Source organism: Rhinolophus hipposideros, assembly GCF_964194185.1.
Source record: "Rhinolophus hipposideros genome assembly, chromosome: 3".
NCBI classification, from domain to species: Eukaryota; Metazoa; Chordata; class Mammalia; order Chiroptera; family Rhinolophidae; genus Rhinolophus; species Rhinolophus hipposideros.
Window position 1 is genome coordinate 39,885,797 of NC_138049.1, and position 12,485 is coordinate 39,898,281.

At 43.2% G+C, this 12,485-nt stretch overlaps 1 protein-coding gene across 4 annotated transcripts in view; it reads right to left on the bottom strand.

Annotated features, from left to right (window-relative positions):
- SLC35F1 (solute carrier family 35 member F1) overlaps window positions 1-12,485 on the bottom strand; it is a 385,011-nt gene that overhangs the window by 49,964 nt on the left and 322,562 nt on the right. For all 4 annotated transcript variants that reach the window (XM_081038689.1, XM_081038691.1, XM_081038692.1 and 1 more), the window contains exon 4: window positions 2,906-3,065. In XM_081038689.1, the coding sequence (XP_080894815.1) occupies window positions 2,906-3,065 (160 nt within the window). The remainder of the gene's footprint in view (window positions 1-2,905; window positions 3,066-12,485) is intronic.

Consider the following 12,485-nt stretch of genomic DNA (forward strand, 5'->3'; position numbering starts at 1 on the left):
TAAATTCCAGGGGAGCTTTATAGAGGCTCACTGCAGGCTGCCATTTTGATGACGTCTCCCCTAAAACTAATATTTTGTATCAACAATTTGCATCTAGTTAACCGGAAATTTCATGTTACTCCATGATTTATGTACTGTTAATGTAGTAGATACCTAAGATGGTGTGCCAGTTTCTGTGCAGTGTTCATGGAGAAAGTTATATCCAGCCTATCTGTCATTTATGTATGTATGAAACCACAATGAGTGATTATGTTTTGTAAATTTTGGGTAAATGGACACATTTGAAATTATGAGAAATCTATTCAACCTAGTGCCTTGTCTTCCTCCTCTGACTTTCACACCATTTCACCTGTGTGTGCCACCTACTGCATTCTATTCCACATCTGTTATTTGTTAACTTCCACATCTGCATTTCCTCCCACCTTTTTTTTTACACAGTAGGGTGGAGGAGCATGGACTGTGACTTACTTAGCTTTATACTGTGTGTGCTCCCGAGCATGGATCCTGGCAATTATAAGTTCTCAATACATATTTTAAAATTCGTGCTGACTGAAAAGTTCTTAATTCATCCTATGGTAAAGATTTTGAGTGGCAATAGGTTTCAATTCAGGTAGACATGGGTTCTAATCACATCTTTGTCCCTTATTAGCTGTTAAACATTGGGCAAGCTATGGAGTCTTTCTGTACTTCAGCTTCCTTATTTTAAAATGAGGTTATTTTGAGGACACAGTAAAAATAATGTAAATAAAGTAAAAGAATGCAAAATAATGTGCAATGCTTGTAAAATATTATCTAGCACTTATTAAGTGTTTGATTAATGGTGGTTAGAAAGACTGAATCAATCATTCTCTTTGAAGAGCCACCTGTCTCGTTGGGGCCATTTCTCATTTTGGATTGCTTCTTGGTTCTAATCAATGCAGTCACAATTGCTTTGCAAAAATCGGTCTTACTTATTAGATTTTTGTTTAAGTACTATGTACTTAACACTATGTACACCACGTTTAGAAGGATATTTGATTATGTGTGGCAGTGGGAGGAGAAAAAGGAACATTATTCAAAGTCACTACTTACTACCAGATCAAGAATTAAATAGTGAATTATACTATTCTGGAGAGTTGAAAGACTATTACTGCAATTTATGAAAGAACCCATCTCACTGAATATTTTTGAGTTTTAAATATGACCAACTGCCTTGATTTCCTGGAACTCTCTTGGTTTTAGCACTAAAAGTTACAGATCTGGGGAAACCCCTCCATTATGGGAAATCTGGGAAAGTCATTTAACCTAATTTACTAGAATGTAACAGTTGTGTATTTCTTATAAGAGTCACAATTATGGAAAAATAAGTATTGTGCTATAGGAGAAAGAATGCTGGCTAGATTTCACATCTACGCCACACCATTCAGCCCTGGCACAAGTTCCTTATCTTCCCTGAGCCTTGATTTCTTCATCTGCAAAAATGAGAATAAAAATACTTTTTTTTTGCATAATTAGTAGGATTAAATGAGCTAATGCATGTGAAAATATCTGACACCAATAAAATTGTCATTTTTATTTGATTGTGTTTATCTAGCTCCCTGAAAATATTTTCTGTTCCTTGAAATATATATAAAATTATGTCTAATAGTAAGAAAATGTTGTGATGGGTATCTAACATCTTTGACAAATGAATTATATGATGCAATAAATGTGTTATGGTAGGAAGAGGATATTTTGAAGAGCAAGATATACATTTTATAATAAGGAGCTATTTTAATTGAGTTTTATCTTAATGCTGTTACTTCCTAAACTTCCCTTTTATATCCATAAGTTGTTCAAGAAAAGAAAAAGTAGAAATGTTATGGAGAAGGATCTCTTTGGTCTTACTAAGTTTTTTTACACACTCCAACATCTATAATAGTCTCAGGAGCCGTCTTTATTGCGTATCTTTTCCCCCATGCATCTGTAAATGCAGACATGGTCTCCAGAGAAGGTCTATAATGCTGAAGTAAGGTGGAAATGAGAGAATGTACACATAGGCCCACTGATTCTACTTCAAAACATGGAAAAGACATCTCCTTTCAGGTGAGCTCAAAGGCATGGAAGTTCCTATGGTGGATAATCAGGTATACCTGTGATGGGCACAGAACTGGGACGTAAGTATTGTTTGCGCCCTTCCCACATTATATACCACTTTATAGGCTCCAAGGCAGAGTTGTCAATGCCATGGACTTCGAACATCTCCCCTCCACTTATGGAAACCATCCGGACCAGGATTTCTCAGAAGATGAGGAAATCTCGAAGCTTTACATTGTAGGTCTACAAGGTGATTACCTATGATTATTACCAAAAGCTGTCCCTCCAAAACAAGCAAACAAAACAAAACAAAAACCATGCCTGAGGAAACTAAAGTTAGCTCTCTCTCTCATGAAAATATCAAGTATTCCTAATCTTAGTCTTCAAATCTCCATTAGGCCTATATACCAACCTTCACCAAGTAGTTTGACAGCTCAGTCTTACTCTGACTTTGGAGAGAATGAGTTGGGGGGTAAGGGATGGGGAAGGTGCCTGTGGTGCAGGAGTTGTCTGACCCATTGACACCATCTCTAGCCAGGTGGTCTGGGCCAGGCCACTCTGGTCTCCAAAATACCTCCAAATGGGTCCTGACTCTCAGCTTTACCCACGATCTCAGTATTTCTGAATTCCTGTAGAAAAAGCATAAGGCCTATATGTTGCTGACTTCATTCACTCTAGGAACATGTATTAAGCACCTCTTATGTGCCACTGTTCTAGGTGTTGAAGAACAAGATGAGTAAGACACAAACACTGGGAAGATCCGGTTCCTTTTTTCCACCCAACCAGGAACTTGTTTTGCCTTGGCCTCGCCCACAGAGGCAAGTAACTTGGTGAACACACGAAAACTCACCTGCTCCCTGATGTCTTCCCACAAGGACGTCCGCTCCCACCATGCAGCCCATTCCCAGGATGCAGACCACAATGCCGATGAAATGTACAGCCTTGTACCGAATCAGCAGGAAGAACCAGGAGAGCAAAATCACAACTGGGATCACGAAACAATCCAGGAGCTATTGGGAGGAAGTAAAGAACAACAGGAGGTTCAGGAGGAAATGTTTTCATACAGTGGAGAAAAATAGCTCTGTAAAAGGCTATTTCCCCTGAACCTGAGGTTTTGTGTAGATCCAGAACTGATGCAATTATAACAGACTCAGAAACAAACTCCAATTAACTTTACTTAAACATCCCCAAGTTTTGAGGAAAAGAGGAGAAAGCAAATCTATGAGTCAGGCTGGTGTGGGCGATTCGTCTGTGTCACGGCAGATAGGCTTCTCATCTTCCTCAGCACCCTGGCTGACTCCCTGGGAACACCTCACAGGTGGGGAGAATACGCTGAGTCATTTTAGATTGCCCCACCACTTCAGGAATAGGTCTGGGAATGGGAGATGAGGGGGCAGAGGTCTTATAATGTTTTATAAATTATTAGAATTTAGACAAAAGTTGAAGTTAATTTCTCCCAGACAACTGTCTCCCACAACCAGTAAAAGTTACTTTAATGTGTTCTTCAAATTTCACTCTTAGAAAGAAAATTTGCTCTAAATACTAATCTCAAAAGTTTACAAAATTTTAAATACTATCGTAAAAAAGAGTAATAAGAGAGAAATTTGCATAGACTACAGAAAAAAACACACATTTTATTTCATTTCTTATCATTTTGCACAAATAGTGAGATTCCATCTGATATGGAAACCCTGAGAGTTGGTGGAGAGTTCACCCTGATCATGTAGTGAGACAACTTGGTGAAATGAGAAGACCCCTGCGTCAGGAGTCAGAAGATCTGAATTTGAGTACTTGAGTACATATATGAAAAAAACATAGTGTATATAGGGTTCGGTACTATCTGCAGTTTCAGGCATCCACTGGAGGTCTTGGAATGTATCCCCTATTAATAAGGGGGGACTACTGTATTTGCAAAGAATCCCTGACCATCAGAGCGGCTTTTTGTCACTATAAACAGCACTCAGAATCCCCTCTATGCTGAAAGCTTTTTGTGACCTGGGCAGACCCTCACTCTTCTCTGTGCATTGGTCTTCTCCTATGTAAAATGGAACAAGCAATCAGAATTGTAAGCTGTCCCTGGGGCTGCTGTGAGATGATAAGGTGATGAAAGGCCATGCGACTGGTAATCTAACACTGTGAAGGCTGGAGGCTGAGCCCAGAGGTGACAGCGCTCCCGGAGGGGCTATGCGTAGGGGAGACAGCTAGTAGGATTGTACTGCAGCACAGGGTTGCTCACTGCCCAGTTAATTAGCAAGTTAATGATCCTACTTGATGTGGTAAAATGTTCTAAGGCAGTTTTACAACTGGCCTCAAATGCGATTTAAGTATACTAGGAAATTTGAGTTTGCCAGTGAAAACTGTTCACTGGGCACAAAACAGTTGGTGTTTTGTTTTAAAAATTAGAGATGATTGAATCAATAGTTGAAATATTTAGCTACATGCTCCACAATTGGGATTTCATTATCTGGCTGGAAGCCCTGGGTCAGTGGAGCTGAAGGCCTCTGTTCCTGAATTACTGAAGGCAAACTCGGCCATCATCCAATCTTTGGAGAGGGCTGAATGAGCCTTTTTGGTTCTCAGTGTCGTTAGAAATCCCAAAGCACACGATGAGTCCAGGGATCTATTCCCTTAATAGGTTGAGCTGAAAAATTCTTATTTGTAAGTGTCAGGTGGTCTTCTGTGTCGGGAAGACTTTTAGAAACAACAGAGGAGAAAGAAGAATGTAATCCAAGCCAGTATTTCTGAGCCATTTCAGATAGGGAAGGTTGGTGCTCAGCGTACAGTGTGGGATCAGTAATGGGTGGCTGGATCAATTAATGAATGGACAGCCGCTTGGTATCACTGACTATCAGAAGGGACATTACTCAGGCTGCTACTGACATTTTGGGTGGGCGATTCTTCATCTTGTAGGCTGTCCCCATGCTCTCTGCTGGGCATTTAGCATTGCTGGGTCCTGACTAATAATAATAATAATAATAATAATAATAATAATAATAATAATAATAAATGCTCCTACACATTTACAGGTGCCTCTTGGGTGCAGTGTCCCCCCAGTTTAGAATCACTGTGACCCCTTTACTTAAAAGTAGGGAACTCAGAAGTTCAAGAGAAGAAGTGATGGGCTAATGGTCACTTAAATAGTTGATACCAATGGTAGTTCTGGCATGATTCTTTTTTTAACAATATTTCAATGAAGGTCAATTACAGGGATAGCTACAGGTGGAGGTCTCACCGCGGTATCTGTAACTACAGGAAAGAAACTATTTGGTAGCTGCTGTTAGTAAACAGGCTATTATTTTTTAGTGATTTTTGGCTTTAGTCTTTCCCTTGTGGTCATATAGCATAAAACATACTGAAAAAATAATTTTCCAATAGTTTTCTGGTAGCTTAACTGCTTAGCAAAGTGGTTGTTAGAGTAATAAAAGAGAGAAGCATTATAATAGATGTCTGTTAAACAAGTAAAAGAACAACAACAACAAAACCCTGATTATGTCATTAATCTGTTTAATAGACTTACCGTTCTTTGCATACATTTTTATAGCCAAAGGAAATTATAAAATATCAGTACCAAAAAAAAATGAACAAATAAGTCCTATTTCATAATCATCTTATGTTCTGAAAAGAACATCCAGAATATTTGAGAAAGAAAAGTGTTCGTTATCTCTTAGATTTACACAGTATCTTTTTTTCCCTAAGATTTAAAGTAATTTTACTCTTCTATGTCATTAATTCTCAGGCAATACCTGCCAGAGAGGTCCACAATCCCATTATCTGATTTTATCAACAAAGGTGCTGAGACACACCGTGTTCAAATTCTCTTATGTTACGGTGATAGTGCCAACATTATTATTTGAACTCAGTAGTTTTAGATAACATTTGCAGTAGATTGTATTAAGTTTACATTTATAGTTGCAAAACACGTTATTTTTACTTAATCTTTGTAACAGTCCCCTAGGGGAGTTATGACTATACCCATTTGATAGATAAGGAAATTGAGGATCCAAGAATAAAGCAAGTGAGTGTCAGAGCTGGGGGTAAAATACTAACTACTTTCTGGACTTCTAGATCAGGGTGCAAGTGCACCTTCCCAGTTGTTTAAACAATAATTAAAAACCTGTGTTTACATTGTTTTTAGGACAATAGAATAAGTCAACATTAAATACTAGACATTAGACATTTTCTTTGTTCGTTTGTTTTTTTAAGTATAGTATAATGGAGGATTGTAGCATCATTTAACTGTTTGCTCTCTCTCCTCTCTATTTTTAGCTTCACACACACCAACCCTCCTCTCTTCCTGCCAACACCCAGTCAAGCTTTTGTCTTCCTTTATATGCTGCCTCCATAAGCCACCACTCCCCCAGACCACCTCAGTCTGGTTTCACAGCCACTCATCTGGTTTTCATGCTCACCCATAAGTCTCTCCTCCATCCTCTCCTGGTTACCACACCCACCTAGTAGTGTCATGGAGATCACTTATTTTCCATCTAGCAGTGAAATCTGCTTTTGGAGGCTTCCAAGCCTCCTTAGAGTGGGTGGATATCCCCAGTTGTATCCTGGTTTCACAGACTATTCTTCAAACTTTTGGACCACACGAGTTCAGAACTTTAAGTCTGGGATACTATGGCAGTTGTGTGCCGGGGGCCTCCCTGATAATCCCTCTCTGGATTTAGGACCTTCCCGCAAGCTAACGGCTAGGAGGCCGGCCCCAGAAGGGTGGGATCAGAGGACTGTGGGGAGCAGAGAGCGGATGTCCACTGGGACAGCGGAGCTCACTTCACACCTGCCAGGGGGCCTTGCAGTTTGCGATGCCAGCCCCTGGGCAGGGTCCAGGTGGAAGCTGCCACCTTCCTTTTCCCTGTCTCTTTTTCTGCAACGGAGGCCTCTCCAGCTTTGCCCCAGAAGTGCAGCGTGAAGCCCCGGCCCAGCTGCAGGGCACCCCAGCTGAAACCCTGGCTGGGATTGCATTCTTCTTTCCCCTTCTGTTCTTTCTAAAAGTCTTCCCTAAACATAGGACCACCTGACACGTACATATAAAGATTTGTAAATACACCAGAATGTCATACAGGTCATAAAGTTAGCACGTCATGCTATTTCATGTTTTCTGACTTGTCAGCTTATATGCTTTTAATGTGGATGAAGACGACAAGGAAATCTAGGAAACTAAGGTGGGAGAATTGCTCTGCAAATTAAACACAGACATTTCAGGAAATCTCCACAGCATTCTCATTTTGTACTTAGACTTAAAAGTCAGCATGGCATGTTCTTTATCTTCAACTAATGGTCCTGAAATAGCTTCAGAAAAGCTGAGTATTGCATTATGTTTTCACTCTGGTAAAATGTTTATATTTAGAGGTTGTCTTTTGTGTCTAAAATGATACAGGCACTGTTTGCTTCACTAATGTTGGATGATTGTGGTTCCAATCAGTTATTTCTCCTCTCCTCTAGATTCTAAATGACAGAAAATAACAGCTTGATCCATTTGGAGTGGCTTATTTGTAGGTCAAGTTGCTTCAGTATTGACAATTTCACATGGTTCACCTAAGAGACCCAAGGAACCAAATGGAGATCAGATACCAGTGTATTAACATTAGACCTGGATTGCAGAAGGCAGTGTTGCCTCCTATTTCCCACTTCAACTTTAACTTACACCTAAACTTTCTTAGACAGATACACTAGGGAAAATGGACACTGTTTTTCGAGGGTCCTTCCAGCAAGGGACAGTCCTTACCAATCCCAAAGCAGGTAGAAATGAAACAGTCTGAGAAAGGTTCTTTTCCTCCTTTCTGTTTTCTTTTAAGGCATAAAAACCTAACCAAGTGGTAAAATCCCGTACTAGATGTCAAATTAGCTATTTCCCATTTGGGATGGAGCCAGAAGGCATGGAGAGAGAGGAAGAGTTCTCTTCCATTCTCCAAGTATTTGGAAGGGAATGGAAGTCTTCCTTGGCCTGAGGGGTATTATGGGAAGGAAGGAGTCCCTCCACATTCCTTCTATTCCATACTTGATTTGGGTGACATAAATGTTTGTTTCTTGATTAAGGATCCTGTTATGCATGGTCTCAGCTCCCACTTCCTGCACAAGAATGCAGGATATGGTGAGGCCAAAAGGAACACCAATGGAGCCACAGGTAGGGGGTTCATACCACTATATTCTCAATGTCGGCTGGCTGAGACACAAAAGCAAACATCCACCAGTGTCGTGTGGGGTGGGCTGTGGGGTCTATCCTCCCGCTCCTCACATACAAACTCAGGATGTGGGGAGGCCAAAAAGGAACACCCACGGAGCCATAGATAGGGGAGTCATACAACTATATTCTCGCTGGCGGTACTATAGTCTCACTGGAGGCTGGATCCACACTGTCCGCAATCCGCCATCCTAACTGTAATCCGCGCTTGCCAGCCACCATCTTCTTGCTAGCCCCCATTTTTTGCTAGCCTAGCCACAGCAGTTATATTAGTGCCCAATGGCTCACTGGTTACAGCTGACGGCCAACTAGCCACAGCTGATGGCCATCCAATCACAGTTCATGGCCATTTACTACCCGAGTGAGCACCTTTCCGCATGAGGCCGAGAACCTGGAAACTGCTCTCTGGGGCTCTGTCCCTACACTCCACCCCTACAGGGTCTCGCCTCACAATCTACGGGACAAGCATCTTCCGCGAGGGGCCCTGTGCGAGGAGCCTGGAGGTGAATGCTTGGAAACAGCCAGGCTCTCGGGGCACAGCCAGGGTTTCTCAGGGCACCACCAGTCCTTCTGGGCACAGCCAGACTTCCTGGACTCAGCCAGGGTTCTCAGGGTACCACGAGTCTTTCTCACATATTCTCCACGGCAGCTGGTCAAGACAAAAAAGCAAACATCCACCAGTTCCACTACATGGTGGTATGTTCCCAAGCAAACAGACAAGCGGTCCATTAAATTAGGGATGGAAGGCAATTCCCCATAGTCCATAGTCATTTGCCAGGGCTGTCCTGGGGGTGAGGGATGACCTTGACCTCACGCTCATTTCCCACAGAGGACTCAGCAAGCATTTCCTCTTGGGACAAGTCCCACGTCTCAGCTGCCTCAGCAAGTACTTCCCAGCTCACAGGGCTGCAACGACCTTCACTTTCTCCGGCCTCTGCTAGTTGGCAAACCATCCACGTGTTCCCACCTCTCCACGGGGGTCCAGCTCTCCGGCAGCTGCTCCTCCTGGTTTTCCTCAGACTCATGCACAAACTGTTCCACCATCCTTCGGAGAGCTTTGGCTGGCACCGTACCTTGCTCACTGCACCATTTGTCATGTGGGGTGTCATGCGGTGTCTCTGGTCCCGCTCCCCACATAAGAATGCAGAACATGGTGAGACCAAAAAGGAACACCCACGGAGCCATAGATAGGTGAGTCATACTACTATATTCTCGCTGGCGGCACTATAGTCTCACTGGAGGCTGGATCCACACTGTCCGCAACCCGCCATCCTAACTGTAATCCACGCTTGCCAGCCCAGCCACCATCTCCTTGCTAGCCCCCATTTTTTGCTAGCGTAGCCACAGCAGTTATATTAGGGGCCAATGGCTCACTGGTTACAACTGACGGCCAACTAGCCACAGCTGACGGCCAGCCAATCACAGTTGATGGCCATTTACTACCTGAGCCAGCACCTTTCCACATGAGGCCGAGAGCCTGGAAACTGCACTCCTGGCTCTGTCTCCACAACCAGTACCCCAATGAGGGGTCTTCCTGCACCCCAGTCTTGCTGGCGTCCGGACAAGACACAGGAAGTAGGATCCACACAATCCTTAATCCACCATCTGCTTCTCTGACAACCAACAACCCTTTGTTAATTTCAATCCGCACTTGCTAGCTCAGCTTCGGGCAGTTATATCAGTGGCTAATGGCTAACTGGTAACAGCTGATGGCCAACTAGTCACTGCTGATGGCCATCTACTACCCAAGCCAACACCTTTCCACATGAGGCTGAGAGCCTGGAAACTACTCTCTGGGACTGACTCCTCAGATCTCCATATCATTATATTAGGCATAAAAATCTCTGAAAGTAGAAAAATCAGAATTTATAAGAATAAATGTTAACAATGGCTATCTTTGAATAGGGTAACTGAATCTTCTCAACCCCACCACCCAAATTTTCTACGGTATCCAAATTTCCTCTATTGCACATACACTACTTTCAAAATATATAGAACAACACATGTTATAAGAGTGTAAAAAATCTACAAGAGTCAGACCAATCTTTCTCAAGGGCAGTGGGTGGTTTGTAAAAAAACAAAAAGCAAAAACAAAACAAAACCTTAAAACAAAACAACAAAAAAAGCTACCCACTGTTCCCAGTACAGTAGAGCATAATGAAGAGGTGACCTCATCCCTCTTTCTAATTCTTTCAGCCCAAAAGAGACTCCTCCTCCAGCCTTCAGCTCCTCATTTACACTTCCCTCAGGCTATTCAATGGGAAAAAGCTCCCCTCACGTGGCCCAACTGTCAAGGCCCAGCTGTCAAGGGCTAAACCTGAGGCAACTGGTAGGTGATTTCAGGAAAAAGAACATTTCCCTATTCTCCCTTCCTCTGCTTCTAATTGGCAATTCTCCTGTGTTCCTAAAAGTGATATATATTATAAATTCACCTCCGGTGAGTAAAACTGAATTGTTAACAGGGAAGGATCTTAAAAAAGACAAACCAGTTACACGGACACAACAAAAGTCCTCTTTTCGCTGACAGTCCAGCTGAAGAGAATGGAATATAATTTGGGAAATGCACATTCACACTTAATCAAGATCCATTTAAATTCAGTGGCCTGGACCTGCAGCTATCCCAGAGACATTTGAAAATCCAACCAGGAGTATAATTCCAGGGAGTAGTATGTTTGATTTGGAGCAGATTTTTCTGGTAGACAACACTGTCATGCGGGGCATCTGGCCTGCGGGGTCTCCGCTCCCGCTCCCCACATAAGAATGCAGGACATGGTAAGGCCAAAAAGGAACACCGACGGAGCCATAGGTAGGGAAGTCATACCACTATGGTCTCACTGGAGGCTGGGTTCACACGACGTGTGCCCCGCTGTCCGCTTTGCTGCCAACCGACCAACTCTCCTCTCCTCTCCTTACTCTCCTTCAGTCTCCTCCTTCACTCTCCTCGGCTCCCCTCCGTAGCCGCGGCAGTTATATTGGTGACCAATGGCTTAATGGCTACAGCTGATGGCCAACCAGCCACAGCTGACGGCCATCCACTATCTGAGCCAGCACCTCTCCACATGAGGCCGAGAGCCTGGAAACTGCTTTCTGGGGCTCTGTCCCCACACACACTCACCCTCTCCACATCTGCAGAATCTTTTTCCTCCCAGGACTATTTTATTCATAACACCTCTACCTCCACTCCCCGCCCCCCCCACAAAACCCCACACCTTAAGACTTAGTGTATAGATTTTATTGTTGTGGGGACAGAGCCCCAGAGAGCAGTTTCCAGGCTCTTGGCCTCCTGTGGAAAGGTGCTGACTCGGGTAGGAGATAGCTGTCAGTTGTGGCTGGTTGGCCGTCAGCTGTAACCATTGAGCCGTTGGCCACTAATATAACTGCTGCAGCTATGTTGGGGAGTCGAGGAGAGTCAGTCGGTTGGCAGCAAAGCGGACAGCAGGTCGCACGTCATGTGAATCCAGCCTCCAGTGAGACCATGGTGGTATGACGTCCCTACCTATGGCTCCGTGGGTGTTCCTTTTTGGCCTCACCACATCCTGCGTTCTTATGTGGGGAGTGGGAGCAGAGACCCCGCAGGCTGTCCCGCACAACAATTGTCTTAAAGTATTCATATTGGAGGAAGCCGTGTTCCTACCATGTTGCCCAAGAGATCCAAACTGACAAAATATATCATTGTACAGACTCTGACAGCCATTTACCAGGAAATGTCCTATTTTCAGAATTTAGATAAAGGTTTTCACCAAATTATTTTTCTTGTTTCTATTGATAAGTATTTAACTGTGTGAATTTTATGTTCCCCTGTGCCAGTTCATAGAGCTTCTAAGTTGTTAAAGGATATCCTCTTTACTATTTTTGCTTCAACTCTCAAAGATAAAAAGAAGAAAAAAAAGGACACTACCATGTGCTGAAAATCTGGGACAAGTACCTAGAAACCTAGGAGAACACTGGAAGATACCGTTAATGAGGAGACACATGCTTTCTAGCTCCGCTGCAGGGAAATCTGCCTTGGGTAAGAACAGAGCCGTCCCAGAGGACAAATTCTTTCTGGGCAAGCGTCATTGGAGCTTTAATCAGCTTTAAAAACAAAGCTCTTGTGCTCACTTCGGCAGCACATATACTAAAACAAAGCTCTTGTGGGGACAGAGCCCCAAAAAGCAGTTTCCAGGCTCTTGGCCTCACATAGAAAGGTGCTGGCTCGGGTAGTAAATGGCCATCAACTGTGATCAGATGGCCATCAGCTGTGGCT